Below are 12,217 nucleotides of genomic sequence, written 5' to 3'. Positions count from 1 at the left end.
CACAGCAGGACCTGCCCCTGAGGAAGAATAGGCAGTGCAGATTGTCTGTGGAGCATTGCTTTGAAGCTAATCTTCTATTTCCTCTGCAGACACAGGTAAACTAGTTGCATTCATTGACATCCGGCAATTAGCTGATATTTCATTATAGCATAGTGAGTTGAAGACAGCATAAATAATATTATTAATTTCCTACAGTATCTTACATCTTTGATCTTATGGTTAATTAAACCAGCCTCATACATAATATAAGGCAATTAAGACATGAAAACGAATTTGCATCTACAAGCTAATCTGGTTACATGGTTAAACTTCTAACAAGATATAAGTAAACACAGACGAATAGACTTAGCATCTGCTCTTTGGTTTGCTAACAATACAGGCAAACATGTTAAAGATTCTAGTCTACTTGATGTGGCTTTGCTAACCATCTACAAGGAATGACCCTGTTTACCATTGCAGTACCCTTTTGATATGCCCTTAAGGATTGCTTATAGGTCCCCTAGCTTGCTGATTGTTAATCCTTCATTGGCTCAGCTTTACACAAGTTTTGCAAGTTTGTCAAGTTTCTCTAGGTTTTGCTTTTTCATCATTTCAGACTGTTTTGGTATCTGTATAGCGGTGGCTAGAGTTAAATCTCTCTTCACTTGTAGCTGCTCTGAAAGTTTTATATCTCTTAACCCAAGACCAGCCTCTCTCTGATACACCTCTACCCCGATATAACGCTGTCCTCGGGAGCCAAAAAATCTTACCGCGTTATAGGTGAAACCGCGTTATATCGAACTTGCTTTGATCCACCGGACGGCAAAGCACCCCCCCCCCCCCCGGAGCGCTGCTTTACCACATTATATCCGAATTCGTGTTATATCTGGTCGTGTTATATTGGGGTAGAGGTGTATTTTCATGGTTTGCATTCCCAAAATCACAGTTTTCAGCCAATTTATTCAGAGTTCTTATAAAACATTCAACATTTCCCCCTGGTTCTTGAATTCTCTGGTGAATACATGCTCTTTCATAAGCTGTATTTCTCTGCAATCTAAAGTATGCATCAAACATAGCCAGAACCCTTTCACAGTCTTCTTTGTGACTGTCTTCAGTAAAGTCAGAGGACTGAAAGATTCATTCTGCTTGCTTCCCATAGCATAAATTAAAGAAAATACCTGTATATCTCCAGTTTCTCTGTGCAGCTTGGGAGCAATGTGAAATCTTGCAAAATATTGTTTCTGGTCTGTCCAGTCTGAAGGTTTGTTAAAGCTGAAGTTCTCTGGGGCATGTTGATGAGATCCTGCAACCTTTGTTGCTGTTCCTTTTGTCTGCAACCTTTGTTGCTGTTTGCCTTCTGTTTCTGTTCTTAGTTTACTCCTGACACCATGTCATGTTCTTCTGTACCACATATGGACTGGCTGCAGTTTAGCATTCCATTACAGAAAGTTTACAGGCCTTCTAGAAGAAATGGAGGGAGCTGAAGTAAGAGAATTAAAAATGACAGACCAAGATAGGAGGGGTGCCCCACGGAGGCAGGGCAGGTGCCAAAGCTAGAGAAAGGAAAACAGGTGGGGAAACAAACAGAGACAAGGTCAGAGTAGGCAACAGCAGCAACATCTCCTGACCCTAGTTGTTACCCTGTGTGCCATGCTACAGTCCTCTCTCCCACACAGTCGGTGTTGGGGTTTGTGGGGCGGGAGGGGGTTGATGCCGGGGTTTGAGGGAGAGAAGGATGGGTTGATGCCGGGGTTTGAGGGAGAGAAGGCGGGGTTGATGCCAGAGTTTGAGGAGTGGAGGGAGGGTCGGTGCCGGGGTTTGTGGGGCGGGAGGGGAGCAGTCGGTGCTGGGGTTTGAGGGGTGGGAGTGGGGGGTCAGTGACGGGGTTTGTGGGGCAGAGGCAGGTTGGTGCTGGGGTTTGAGGGGAAGAAGGGGGGTTGGACCCCACTAGTAGCCCAAGGATGCCCCTCAGAGGCTCTGCTGCTTTCTGTGAGCAAACCCAGAGCATGTGTTTAGGGGGTGCTCTGCGCCCATGCTGGGCTCCCACATTGCAATTTGTCATTTAAGGTTTGTGGGGGCCAGCTGGGGTCTGTGGGGCACTCTGTGTGACAGTGACACGCAGCACCACGTCTCCACTCCTGGACCCCACAGGTGCAGCCTAAACATCTCATCTGGTGCCCTGTGGAGCATGCGCCGGGGCTGAGCTCTGGCTCTGTGGGGAGAAGTGGGGCAGGGCTAGGTCTGAGGCCGTGTCTGTGCTGCCTGGGGGCTGCTGGACCCCAACTGTCCCTCGTCCAGAAAGCAGCAGTAGGCAGGCTGTGTCCCACCCGCAGGACCAGCAGCGAGTGCAGCAGTGAGGGAACGGCAGAGGAGCATGAGAGCCGGGCCCAACGGATCAACTGGATCCTCCAGAACAACACGAAGGACTATGCCATGGTGGAGGCTCCTCAGGCCGAGGGCTCCCAGTTCAGCCTTCCATCTCACCTCTACCCAGACGAGGTCCTGGATGACTTGACCATCTCCCCATATGCCAGCTACACCTTGCTGTCTGAGCGCCCACCCACTGTGCTCAGCGGCTGGCTGGACAAGCTCTCCCCGCAGGGGTAAGTGCCCAGCCCCAAGGAAGGTTTGTGAGTGCCCGTCAGGGGACTTCAGTGAGTGATGAGCAGGTCCCTGCCCTGTGCCTGGGTAAGGCCATGTGCAGTTCTGGTTGGAGATGGGATTGGGATCCACACTGGCTTTGCCCAGGCTCCATTCCTGGCGTCACTCTCTGCCCACAGGAGGCTGGTTTGCTCCATGGCGGGTGTTGGTGCATCTTGGCAAGTGAATACGCTGGGTGCTGCCATGCTGGGTGAGGCTGCCAGCTGCAAGTAGGCCTGCAACTGCTGGGAGCCTTGCTATATACGACATGCCTGCCTAGACCTGCTGGGCCAGTCGGGTCGCTGGGATGGTGCAGCACGACTGCTGGGACGGGGAGTCCAACCCAGGGAGCCCTGCTCTCACCTCCTGCAGGGGTGCCCTCCCCTTGTTTCTGCAGTGGGCTCTAGCTAGTCTGAGGGTGTCTCTGGGGCCAGGGCTCTGCCAGGGTCTGACCCCAGCAGCCTCCCCTCCTCTGCCCTCCCACCAGGAATTACGTTTTCCAGAGGCGCTTCATCAGATTCGACGGGAAAAACCTCATGTACTTCCACAGCGAGAAGGTGAGTCTGTATGGACCGCAGCCCAGCTCCACAGTGAGCAGTCTGCTACCAGGGCCCGGTCAGGGGTTGGGCTGGCAGGACAGGGAGAGGGGTGGGGCTGGGGTAGGCAGTGTTAGGAGAAGGGGAGAGGGGCGGGGTTAGGGGCAGTGCTTAATTTGTGCGGGGGCTGAGCCCCAGCACCTCTAGACTTGGCATTTAATAGCCCTGACACCTCCATACCATGCCACCCTTAATTCTGTCCTGAGCTGGGTGCCCAGTCAGCAGCCGCCACTCTCTGGCCTCACAGCCAGTGCTTAATTTGTGCAGGGTCTGAGCCCCAGCACCTCTTTCATTATAAATTAAGCCCTGGTTAGGGGATGGGGTGGATTTAGGTGATGAGGTTGATGGGGGAGAGGAAAGAGTTAGAGGATGGGGTGGGATTAGGGTATGAGGTTGAAGGAGAGGGGGAAGGGTGGGGGATGGGGATGAGTTTGATGAGGACAGGGAAGGGCTGGGGTTGCGGGATGGGCTGGGATTAGGGGATGAGGTTAATGGGGGAAGGGGCAGGGTTAGGGGTCAGGATTAGGGGATAAAATTGATGGGGGAGGGGAAGGGCTGGGGTGGGGATAGGGATGAGGTTAATGGGGGGGGGGGGAAGGGGTGGGAGTGGGGTGTCCCAGTCCCAGTTCATTTAACAGGAGCAGGAGCACCCCTTTGTGCCCTGGGGCATAGCAGTTTCCATTTTCTTTCTGCCCCCGTATTCCCTGCTGCAGTGCCCTGTGCCCCTCCCGCTTTGGGCTGTGACCAGGCTGGATTTTGCCAAGGGGAGAGGAGGGAGATGAGGGAAACTGGTTCTGCCCTGTGAGTCCGAGGGGAGGTGGGGCAGGGCAATGGTGTATTTCCCCCTTGGACAGCCCCGTGCCCCCCAGCTCTGGGAGGGGGTCCCCTTGGGAGCCTTCCCAGGACAGCAGGGTGGATTGGCCTGAGCTGGGAGCCTTTGTGTTGCTCTGGGCGCCCGGCAGGGTCTGCGCTCGTGATCAGGAAGAGGGGAGCTAAGGCTGAAGTAGGGCCCTCTGCACCAGTGACATGCAGCACCCCAGCAGGGTGCCAAGGAGCTGGGCCGGCCTGCTCTCCTGGGCACTCAGGACTCTCCTGCCCCCAGGCACATTGGAATGGTGCAGCTAGTAGCCAGGAGCTGTGCAGCTCCCAGTGCGTACGTGGCCTGATCCTGGGAACAGCCCAGGAGGGGGCCCAAGCGCCTGACCAGGGGGGCATCCTTAGGAGAGGCTGTATATGTGCCCACCCCAGTGCTGTGAATGAGGAATATCCCGGGAGCCGGCACCTGAAGGAACATGCCAGAGCCATGGAGTTGCATGTGCTTGGCTCTGAGATGTGGGTGCATGATGCTGAAGGGCTCCTTGTTCATGGCCTCTCAAGACACACGCACTGTGTGCGCCTGGGCCCAAGGGCCGAGCTGTTTGCTCACTTTGTCAGTGCCAGGGACTCGGTCTGGACTCTGAGTCAAGCTGGGCCAAGGCCTGTCCATTCATACCCCCTGCCATCCCAGAGGTGTTGCAGGGCAGCACTTATGCATGGTAACCCTTCTGCCAGGTGGAGCCAGCTGCAGCCAGGGCCGGGTTCAATATCTAGGGGTTCCTTTCCATCGATCCAACATAGAATTGGTTTGAGCCCCCACCCCGTAACCTGGGAAATTTACGTAGCACCCCTGGGCATCTCTGAGCGGCAATACTTCCTCCCCACTCACAAGCACAATGAGTGTAGAAAAGAAACTTTTAATAAAAGGAGGGAAGTAACTTGGCATTAATTTGGGAAAACACCACAGAGTTCATAAACATAAACAATGAGTAAAAGACCCACCCCAAGTAGGTTGGGCAGTTTCCTTTTCATAGAATCATAGAATATCAGGGTTGGAAGAGACCTCAGGAGGTCATCTAGTGCAACCCCTTGCTCAAAGCAGGACCAACACCAACTAAATCATCCCAGCCAGGGCTTTGTCAAGCCGGGCCTTAAAACCTCTAAGGATGGAGATTCCACCACCTCCCTAGGTAACCCATTCCAGTGCTTCACCACCCTCCTAGTGAAATAGTTTTTCCTAATATCCAACCTAGACATCCCCCACTGCAACTTGAGACCATTGCTTCTTGTTCTGTTATCTGCCACCACTGAGAACAGCCGAACTCCATCCTCTTTGGAACCCCCCTTCAGGTAGTTGAAGGCTGCTATCAAATCCCCCCTCACTCTTCTCTTCTGCAGACTAAACAAGCCCAGTTCCCTCAGCCTCTCTTCGTAAGTCATGTGCCCCAGACACCTGGTCATTTTTGTTGCCCTCCGCTGGACTCCCTCAAATTTGTCCACTTCCTTTCTGTAGTGGGGGCCCAAAACTGGACGCAATACTCCAGATGTGGCCTCACCAGTGCCGAAGAGAGGGGAATAATCACTTCCCTCGATCTGCTGGCAATGCTTCTTTTTCCCTCAGGGTCTTAAGTCTAGCAACCCAAAAGTCCCCTTCACATGCCCGACCCTTCTCTGCACCCCACTCACAATTGCTGCCTTTGGTCAGTGCAGACCCGGAGTTCAGAGATGCATCTGCAGAGTTCACCTCCTACCCTGGGTGGGCAGTAAGAGGCATCTTACTCGCTCATCACATGTCTCCGCTACCACCCTGCTGGTCTCTCATCACTGGTTGCCTGCTTGCTGCTCCCGCTGCGCAGTCTCTTAGTGATTTTAGCTCTGTGCAGAAATACAGTCCTGCCACAAGTGATTTCAGGTCTGGGCAGAAACACAGTCTCACCACAACTGGTTTCAGCTCTCAGTGAGCCATTTAACACCTCTAGACTTGGCAGTTAATACCTCTGACACCTCCATACCAGCCCCAGAATTAGACAAACAGACACATTAACAGAGCACATCGGAGAGGACCGGGTTAATCAGCACTCCCAAGCTGACCCCTTATATGTCCCTGGACTCAGCAGGCTGGGTCGAGCAGCACCTCCAAGCTGCCACCCTCCTATGTCCCAGGTTCAGCACGTCCCTATCCCCACTTTCACGTTACAGTTGTTCTGGTAGTGACCCACTTCATGAGCAAACCCCACAGGATTTTTGGGTGCCGCAGGGATCTTTTAGCTTAGGTTCGAGGAGCGTTGCTGCAGAATGAATGAGGAAACCAAAAAACACCCACAAGGGTGGGGGAGGGGGAGAGAGCGAGAGAGAAGCAACCAGCTTAATCATGAAAGTTATTTATTTCCAGGTAATAATCATAGGGGAGCCAAACAAACAAAACAGTTATAATATTAAATCTAACTTGCACTTGATTATAAAAGTCAGGTTTAGAAAACTGTAACTGATCACTCAAGTCAGGGCCAGAAGGCTATACAGAGAGAGAGAGCGAACTGGGTTCTCATCACTCCGTGAAGCTTGAATCGATTGGTCCCAGGTGGTGGTGGTAGCTGAGGGTCTGGAGTGCTGGAGACAGGCAGAGTCCCCAGCACGATCAGTCAGGAGAAGATGAAGTCCGAATGGAACTGACGCAGATTTTGGATCCAGGCATCAGGACACTTACTTGACCATGGGTTGGGGTTTTTGTAGAGAAACAAAAATGGTTCAAGGGAGAACACTAGATTTGTTTATGTGTACACTGATGGCTCAAGGGAGTATACCAAAGTTGTTTTGTTCAGGCTAGACAGTGGAAGCTGATCATTCCTGGCTATGGATGGTGTTCCTTGGAGGGAGCTCTCAATGCAATTAGGCAGCTTCACTCTTTTGGATACCAATAAAGGATTTATTACTAGAATTGGTCTGATAACTACTGAGCTGGGTGTGTACAGGCGTGGGTTCATTAACATCTGGAGCAGAGATCCCCCATCATGCAATGCTTCCCTGCTTTTCTGGTCCCAGAGTTCTGTGCAGTTCTTGCCTTGGAATCTCTCTTCTCCATTCTGTATGCTAATGGAGATGCCTACTTGTCCCATCTTCGATGCAAATGAAGCTAGGGGAGTTTCCTTAATCCTGTCACCCTTATCCCAGGAGTTTAGGTGTGTCTCCCAGTGCCTTTTCATTGCTTTTTGTAAGTCTTTCTTCTGATCGGTTTTGGTTCAAGCAGAGGTGGTGGTGAGGAAGGTCTTTTGTGAGTCAGACAGGCTGGGTGCTGTGCCCTGGTTCCCCAAGAACGCAGAGCTTCTGGGTAATAAAAGAGCGATGTAAACACTAAGTTAGCCCAAAGCAAACTCCCTGGTCCCTGCCTGAAGGGGGCACACTGCCACCAGGGGCAATGGGGTCCTGTCAGAGTCTGGGGTGTAACCCTCTTGGGGCCGTTCCAGGAGCCATATCCCAAGGGTGTGATCCCGCTCTCTGTCATTGAGATGGCACGCGCCACCAAAGAGAACAAGTTCCAGGTCGTCACAAGCCACAGGATCTTTGTCTTCAGAGCCGAGAATGAAGGTGAGAGAGACCCCTGGCCAGAGCCCCCCATCCAGAAACTACCCCCCATCCACAGCCCCAGCCAGAGCCTCCCCTCCAGAGATTGCCTCCCATCCACAGCCAGAGTCCCCATGGCCAGAGACTGCCCCTAATCCACAGCCCCCGGCCAGAGCCTTCCCCTCACCCAGCAAGAGCCCACACCCCCTTGAGGGGTTTCCCCCATCCTCAGGCCTCCCCTCCCAAGTCAGAGCCCCCACCTCCACTGCAGGTCCTTCAGCCCAAACTCCCTTAGGTGCCTGCATCCACAACTCTTCCCTGGCCCCAGTTGCTTCCTCCAGCCTGATCTCTGTGCCCCCTGTACGGACCATTCCTCTCCCTGCCCCCCACCCATGGCCTCCCTCAGACACTGCTTCCCCGTGGAGTCCCTGCTTACCAGTGACAGTGCTCACTGCTCCCCTGGCCCAACCTGCCACCATGGGGGGCTCCCCCAGGTCTGCCACAGCAAGCGCCCCTCTGCTGCGGCTGGGCCAGTTGCTCATCCCTGCTCTGCTTCCCGAGCCCTGGGGCTGGGGTATCTGGGGCCGGCTCCTGGCTGGGCTCCATCCGTGGTGTCCTTGCTATGCCCAGGTGGTGCTGGACTGCGCGTGGACACTCATTGCCTGTCTCCACCCCACCCCTGCTGTGCCCTGCAGCTCAGAGGAACGAGTGGTGCTCCACCCTGCAGAGAAAGGTGGCAGAGCAGCGGTTGGTCAGCCCCCAGCCCCGCCTGGCCAGCAGCACTCACTGCCAGAAGTGTGGCACCCTGGAGCTCAAGGGCCACAAGTCCAAGCTGTTTGCAGCTCTCAGCCTGGCCAACATGTGGCTGTACAAGAGTGAGCAGGTGAGCAAGGCGGGGCCTGGCCACGCTGCAGGTGGGGAGCCCTAGAGTCCCCCAGCAGCATGGCTCCAGAGCCAGTTGCTTCCCGTCCGTAACACGGGGTGGCCATTCTCCCTGGCCTGGCCCACCCCCAGCAGCGTGCGGGAGGAGCCAGGGACGGGGGATAGGGCAGAGAGGATAGTGTAGCAGACAGGCCTGGTCTGTAAGACCAGAGTCTGAGTCCCCACCTTACCAGGGACGGGTTATTCCTGGCATGGGTAGCGTGTGAGGGGGTGTGTACCCACCCACCCCCACCCCACAGGATATGTGCTTGTGTGGAGTCTCAGTGCAGGCTGGCAAAGCGGGCCCGCTGGCATGCCAAGGGGGAGAGTGCCCCATGCAGGCATTGCTGTCTGTGGGTGTGCCTGGAGCGTGTGCAGCTGTCCTGCAGGGTTGTGGGTGCTGTACCCCCTGCTGGGCCATAGCTCTGCAGGGCTAAGCCTGCAGCCTCTCACTGCATCCATCTCCATTCGTAGTTCTTTAAAATGGGCATTGCCATCTGCCTGATAGAGCTCCACGGCGCCACCATCCGGGAGGCCAAGAACCGTAGCTTCGAGCTCATCAGCCCACTCAAGATCTTCAGGTAACTGTGCTGGGGGGTGACAGTCGGGTTTGGCTGGAGGCTGGGCAGCGTATTGGGTGCCCCGGCATACCTGGGTGCTGCAGCGGGGCTCTGTATAACTCGGGTGCCCAAGGACGAGCCCAGGACACTCTGAGTTTCCTGGTTGTGCCTTTGCCCAGCTTTGTGGCCGAGTCAGAGCGGGAGAAACGGGAGTGGATGGAGGCCCTGCAGGATGCCATTGCAGAGATGCTGTATGACTACGAGGTGGCTGAGAAAATCTGGTCCAACAAAGCCAACAAGTTCTGTGCTGACTGCAGAGCCCTGAGCCCCGACTGGGCATCCATCAACCTGTGCGTAGTGATCTGCAAGCAGTGTGCAGGCCAGTGCATTTCCTTCCTCCCTTTCCTGCCGGTGCGGGAGGGGTGGGTAAGAGCGCTTGACGGATCAGTAGATAGTTTGGGCGGGTGGGTATATTGGCCGGGCGGGTTCGTGAGTGGGTAAAATGACTGGGCGGGGCAGTATATCTGCTTGGATGTGTCAGTGTGTAGGCGGGTTGGTATATCGGCTGCGTGGGTCAGTGGTTGGGTATATCAGGTGGTCGGGTGGTATATCAGCCAGGCAGGTTGGCAAGTGGGTGAGGAAATATATCAGCTGGGTGGTTTGTGTGTGGATGGGCAGGTATATCAGTTGGATAGGTTGTTGGGTGGATATATTAGCCGGGTGGGTATATCAACCAGGTGGGATGGCAGATGGATGGGTTAGTGGTTGGGTGGGCGGGTATACTGGCCAATTTGGGGTGGGATGGTGGATCGGCGGGTCAGTATACGGGCCAGGTAGGCATGTGGGATGGTGGGCAGGTGGGTCAGTATATGGGCCAGGCAGGTCAGTGGGATAGCGCGGATTGGTGGATCAGTATGTGGGCCAGGTGGGTCAGTGGGATGATGGGTGGGTGGGTCCGTTTATGGGCCAGGCGGGTCAGGGGGATGATGGGTGGGTGGGTCCGTTTATGGGCCAGGCGGGTCAGTGGGATGGCAGGGGGGTGGGTCAGTATATAGGCAGGCGGATTGGTGGGATGGCAGGCGGGTGGGTCTGTATATGGGGAGGGTGGGGAGGAGTTGGTGGGTCAGTATATGGGGCAGGCAGTTTGGTGCGATGGTGGGTGGGCAGGTCCATTTATGGGCCAGGAGTGTCAGTGGGGTGGCAGGTGGGTGGGTGGGATGGCGGGAGGGGTCAGTATATGGGCCGGTGGATCGGTGGGATGGTGGCGGGTGGGTTGCTATATGGGCCAGGCAGGTTGGTGGGTTGGCAGGTCGGTGGATCAGTATATGGGCTAGGCAGGTAAGTGGGTCAGTATATGGGCCAGGCAGGCATGTGGGATGGCGGTTCATAAGAATGGCCATACTGGGTCAGACCAAAGGTATCCTGTCTACCGACAGTGACCAATACCAGCTGCCCCAAAGGGAGTGAACCTAACAGGTAATGATCAAGTGATCTCTCTCCTGCCGTCCATCTCCACCCTCTGACAAACAGAGGCTAGGGACACCATTCTTAGAATCATAGAATATCAGGGTTGGAAGTTCATCAGGAGGTCATCTAGTCCAACCCCCTGCTCAAAGCAGGACCAATCCCCAATTAAATCATCCCAGCCAGGGCTTTGTCAAGCCTGACCTTAAAAACTTCTAAGGAAGGAGATTCTACCACCTCCCTAGGTAACACGTTCCAGTGTTTCACCACCCTCTTGGTGAAAAGTTTTTCCTAATATCCAACCTAAACCTCCCCCACTGCAACTTGAGACCATTACTCCTTGTCCTGTCCTCTTCTACCACTGAGAATAGTCTAGAACCATCCTCTCTGGAACCACCTCTCAGGTAGTTGAAAGTAGCTATCAAATCCCCCCTCATTCTTCTCTTCTGCAGACTAAACAATCCCAGTTCCCTCAGCCTCTCCTCATAAGTCATGTGTTCCAGACCCCTAATCATTTTTGTTGCCCTTCGCTGGACTCTCTCCAATTTATCCACATCCTTCTTGTAGTGTGGGGCCCAAAACTGGACACAGTACTCCAGATGAGGCCTCACCAATGTCGAATAGAGGGGAACGATCACGTCCCTCGATCTGCTCGCTATGCCCCTACTTATACATCCCAAAATGCCATTGGCCTTCTTGGCAACAAGGGCACACTGCTGACTCACATCCAGGTTCTCGTCCACTGTCACCCCTAGGTCCTTTTCCGCAGAACTGCTGCCTAGCCATTCGGTCCCTAGTCTGTAGCGGTGCATTGGGTTCTTCCGTCCTAAGTGCAGGACCCTGCACTTATCCTTATTGAACCTCATCAGATTTCTTTTGGCCCAATCCTCCAATTTGTCTAGGTCCCTCTGTATCCTATCCCTGCCCTCCAGCGTACCTACCACTCCTCCTAGTTTAGTATCATCCGCAGATTTGCTGAGGGTGCAATCCACACCATCCTCCAGATCATTTATGAAGATATTGAACAAAACCGGCCCCAGGACCGACCCCTGGGGCACTCCACTTGACACCGGCTGCCAACTAGACATGGAGCCATTGATCACTACCCGTTGAGCCTGACAATCTAGCCAACTTTCTACCCACCTTATAGTGCATTCATCCAGCCCATACTTCTTTAACTTGCTGACAAGAATACTGTGGGATCTTTACTCATCCTGGCTAATAGCCATTAATGGACTTAACCTCCATGAATTTATCCAGTTCTCTTTTAAACCCTGTTATAGTCCTAGCCTTCACAACCTCCTCAGGCAAGGAGTTCCACAGGTTGACTGTGCGCTGAGTGAAGAAGAACTTCCTTTTATTTGTTTTAAACCTGCTACCCATTAATTTCATTTGGTGGCCCCTAGTTCTTATATTATGGGACCAAGTAAATAACTTTTCCTTATTCACTTTCTCCACACCACTCATGATTTTATATACCTCTATCATATCCCCCCTTTGTCTCCTCTTTTCCAAGCTGAAAAGTCCTCGCCTCTTTAATCTCTCCTCATATGGGACCCGTTCCAAACCCCTAATCATTTTAGTTGCCCTTTTCTGAACCTTTTCTAATGCCAGTATATCTTTTTTGAGATGAGGGTTCCACATCTGTACGCAGTATTCAAGATGTGGGTGTACCATGGATTT

The 12,217-nt window shown here is 53.7% G+C and overlaps 1 protein-coding gene across 6 annotated transcripts in view; it reads left to right on the top strand.

Annotated features, from left to right (window-relative positions):
• ARAP3 (ArfGAP with RhoGAP domain, ankyrin repeat and PH domain 3) overlaps nucleotides 1-12,217 on the top strand; it is a 61,151-nt gene that overhangs the window by 16,126 nt on the left and 32,808 nt on the right. For all 6 annotated transcript variants that reach the window (XR_006292741.1, XM_037907328.2, XM_043553015.1 and 3 more), the window contains 6 exons: nucleotides 2,313-2,582; nucleotides 3,107-3,176; nucleotides 7,493-7,613; nucleotides 8,285-8,472; nucleotides 8,985-9,091; nucleotides 9,250-9,449. Coding sequence is in view for 5 of the 6 variants with exons in the window: in XM_037907328.2 (XP_037763256.1) it covers nucleotides 2,313-2,582; nucleotides 3,107-3,176; nucleotides 7,493-7,613; nucleotides 8,285-8,472; nucleotides 8,985-9,091; nucleotides 9,250-9,449 (956 nt within the window). In the remaining variant the exon portion in view is untranslated. The remainder of the gene's footprint in view (nucleotides 1-2,312; nucleotides 2,583-3,106; nucleotides 3,177-7,492; nucleotides 7,614-8,284; nucleotides 8,473-8,984; nucleotides 9,092-9,249; nucleotides 9,450-12,217) is intronic.

The sequence above is a fragment of the Chelonia mydas genome, chromosome 8, assembly GCF_015237465.2.
Source record: "Chelonia mydas isolate rCheMyd1 chromosome 8, rCheMyd1.pri.v2, whole genome shotgun sequence".
Classification (NCBI taxonomy): domain Eukaryota; kingdom Metazoa; phylum Chordata; order Testudines; family Cheloniidae; genus Chelonia; species Chelonia mydas.
This window is presented reverse-complemented; position numbering and strand designations above follow the sequence as displayed.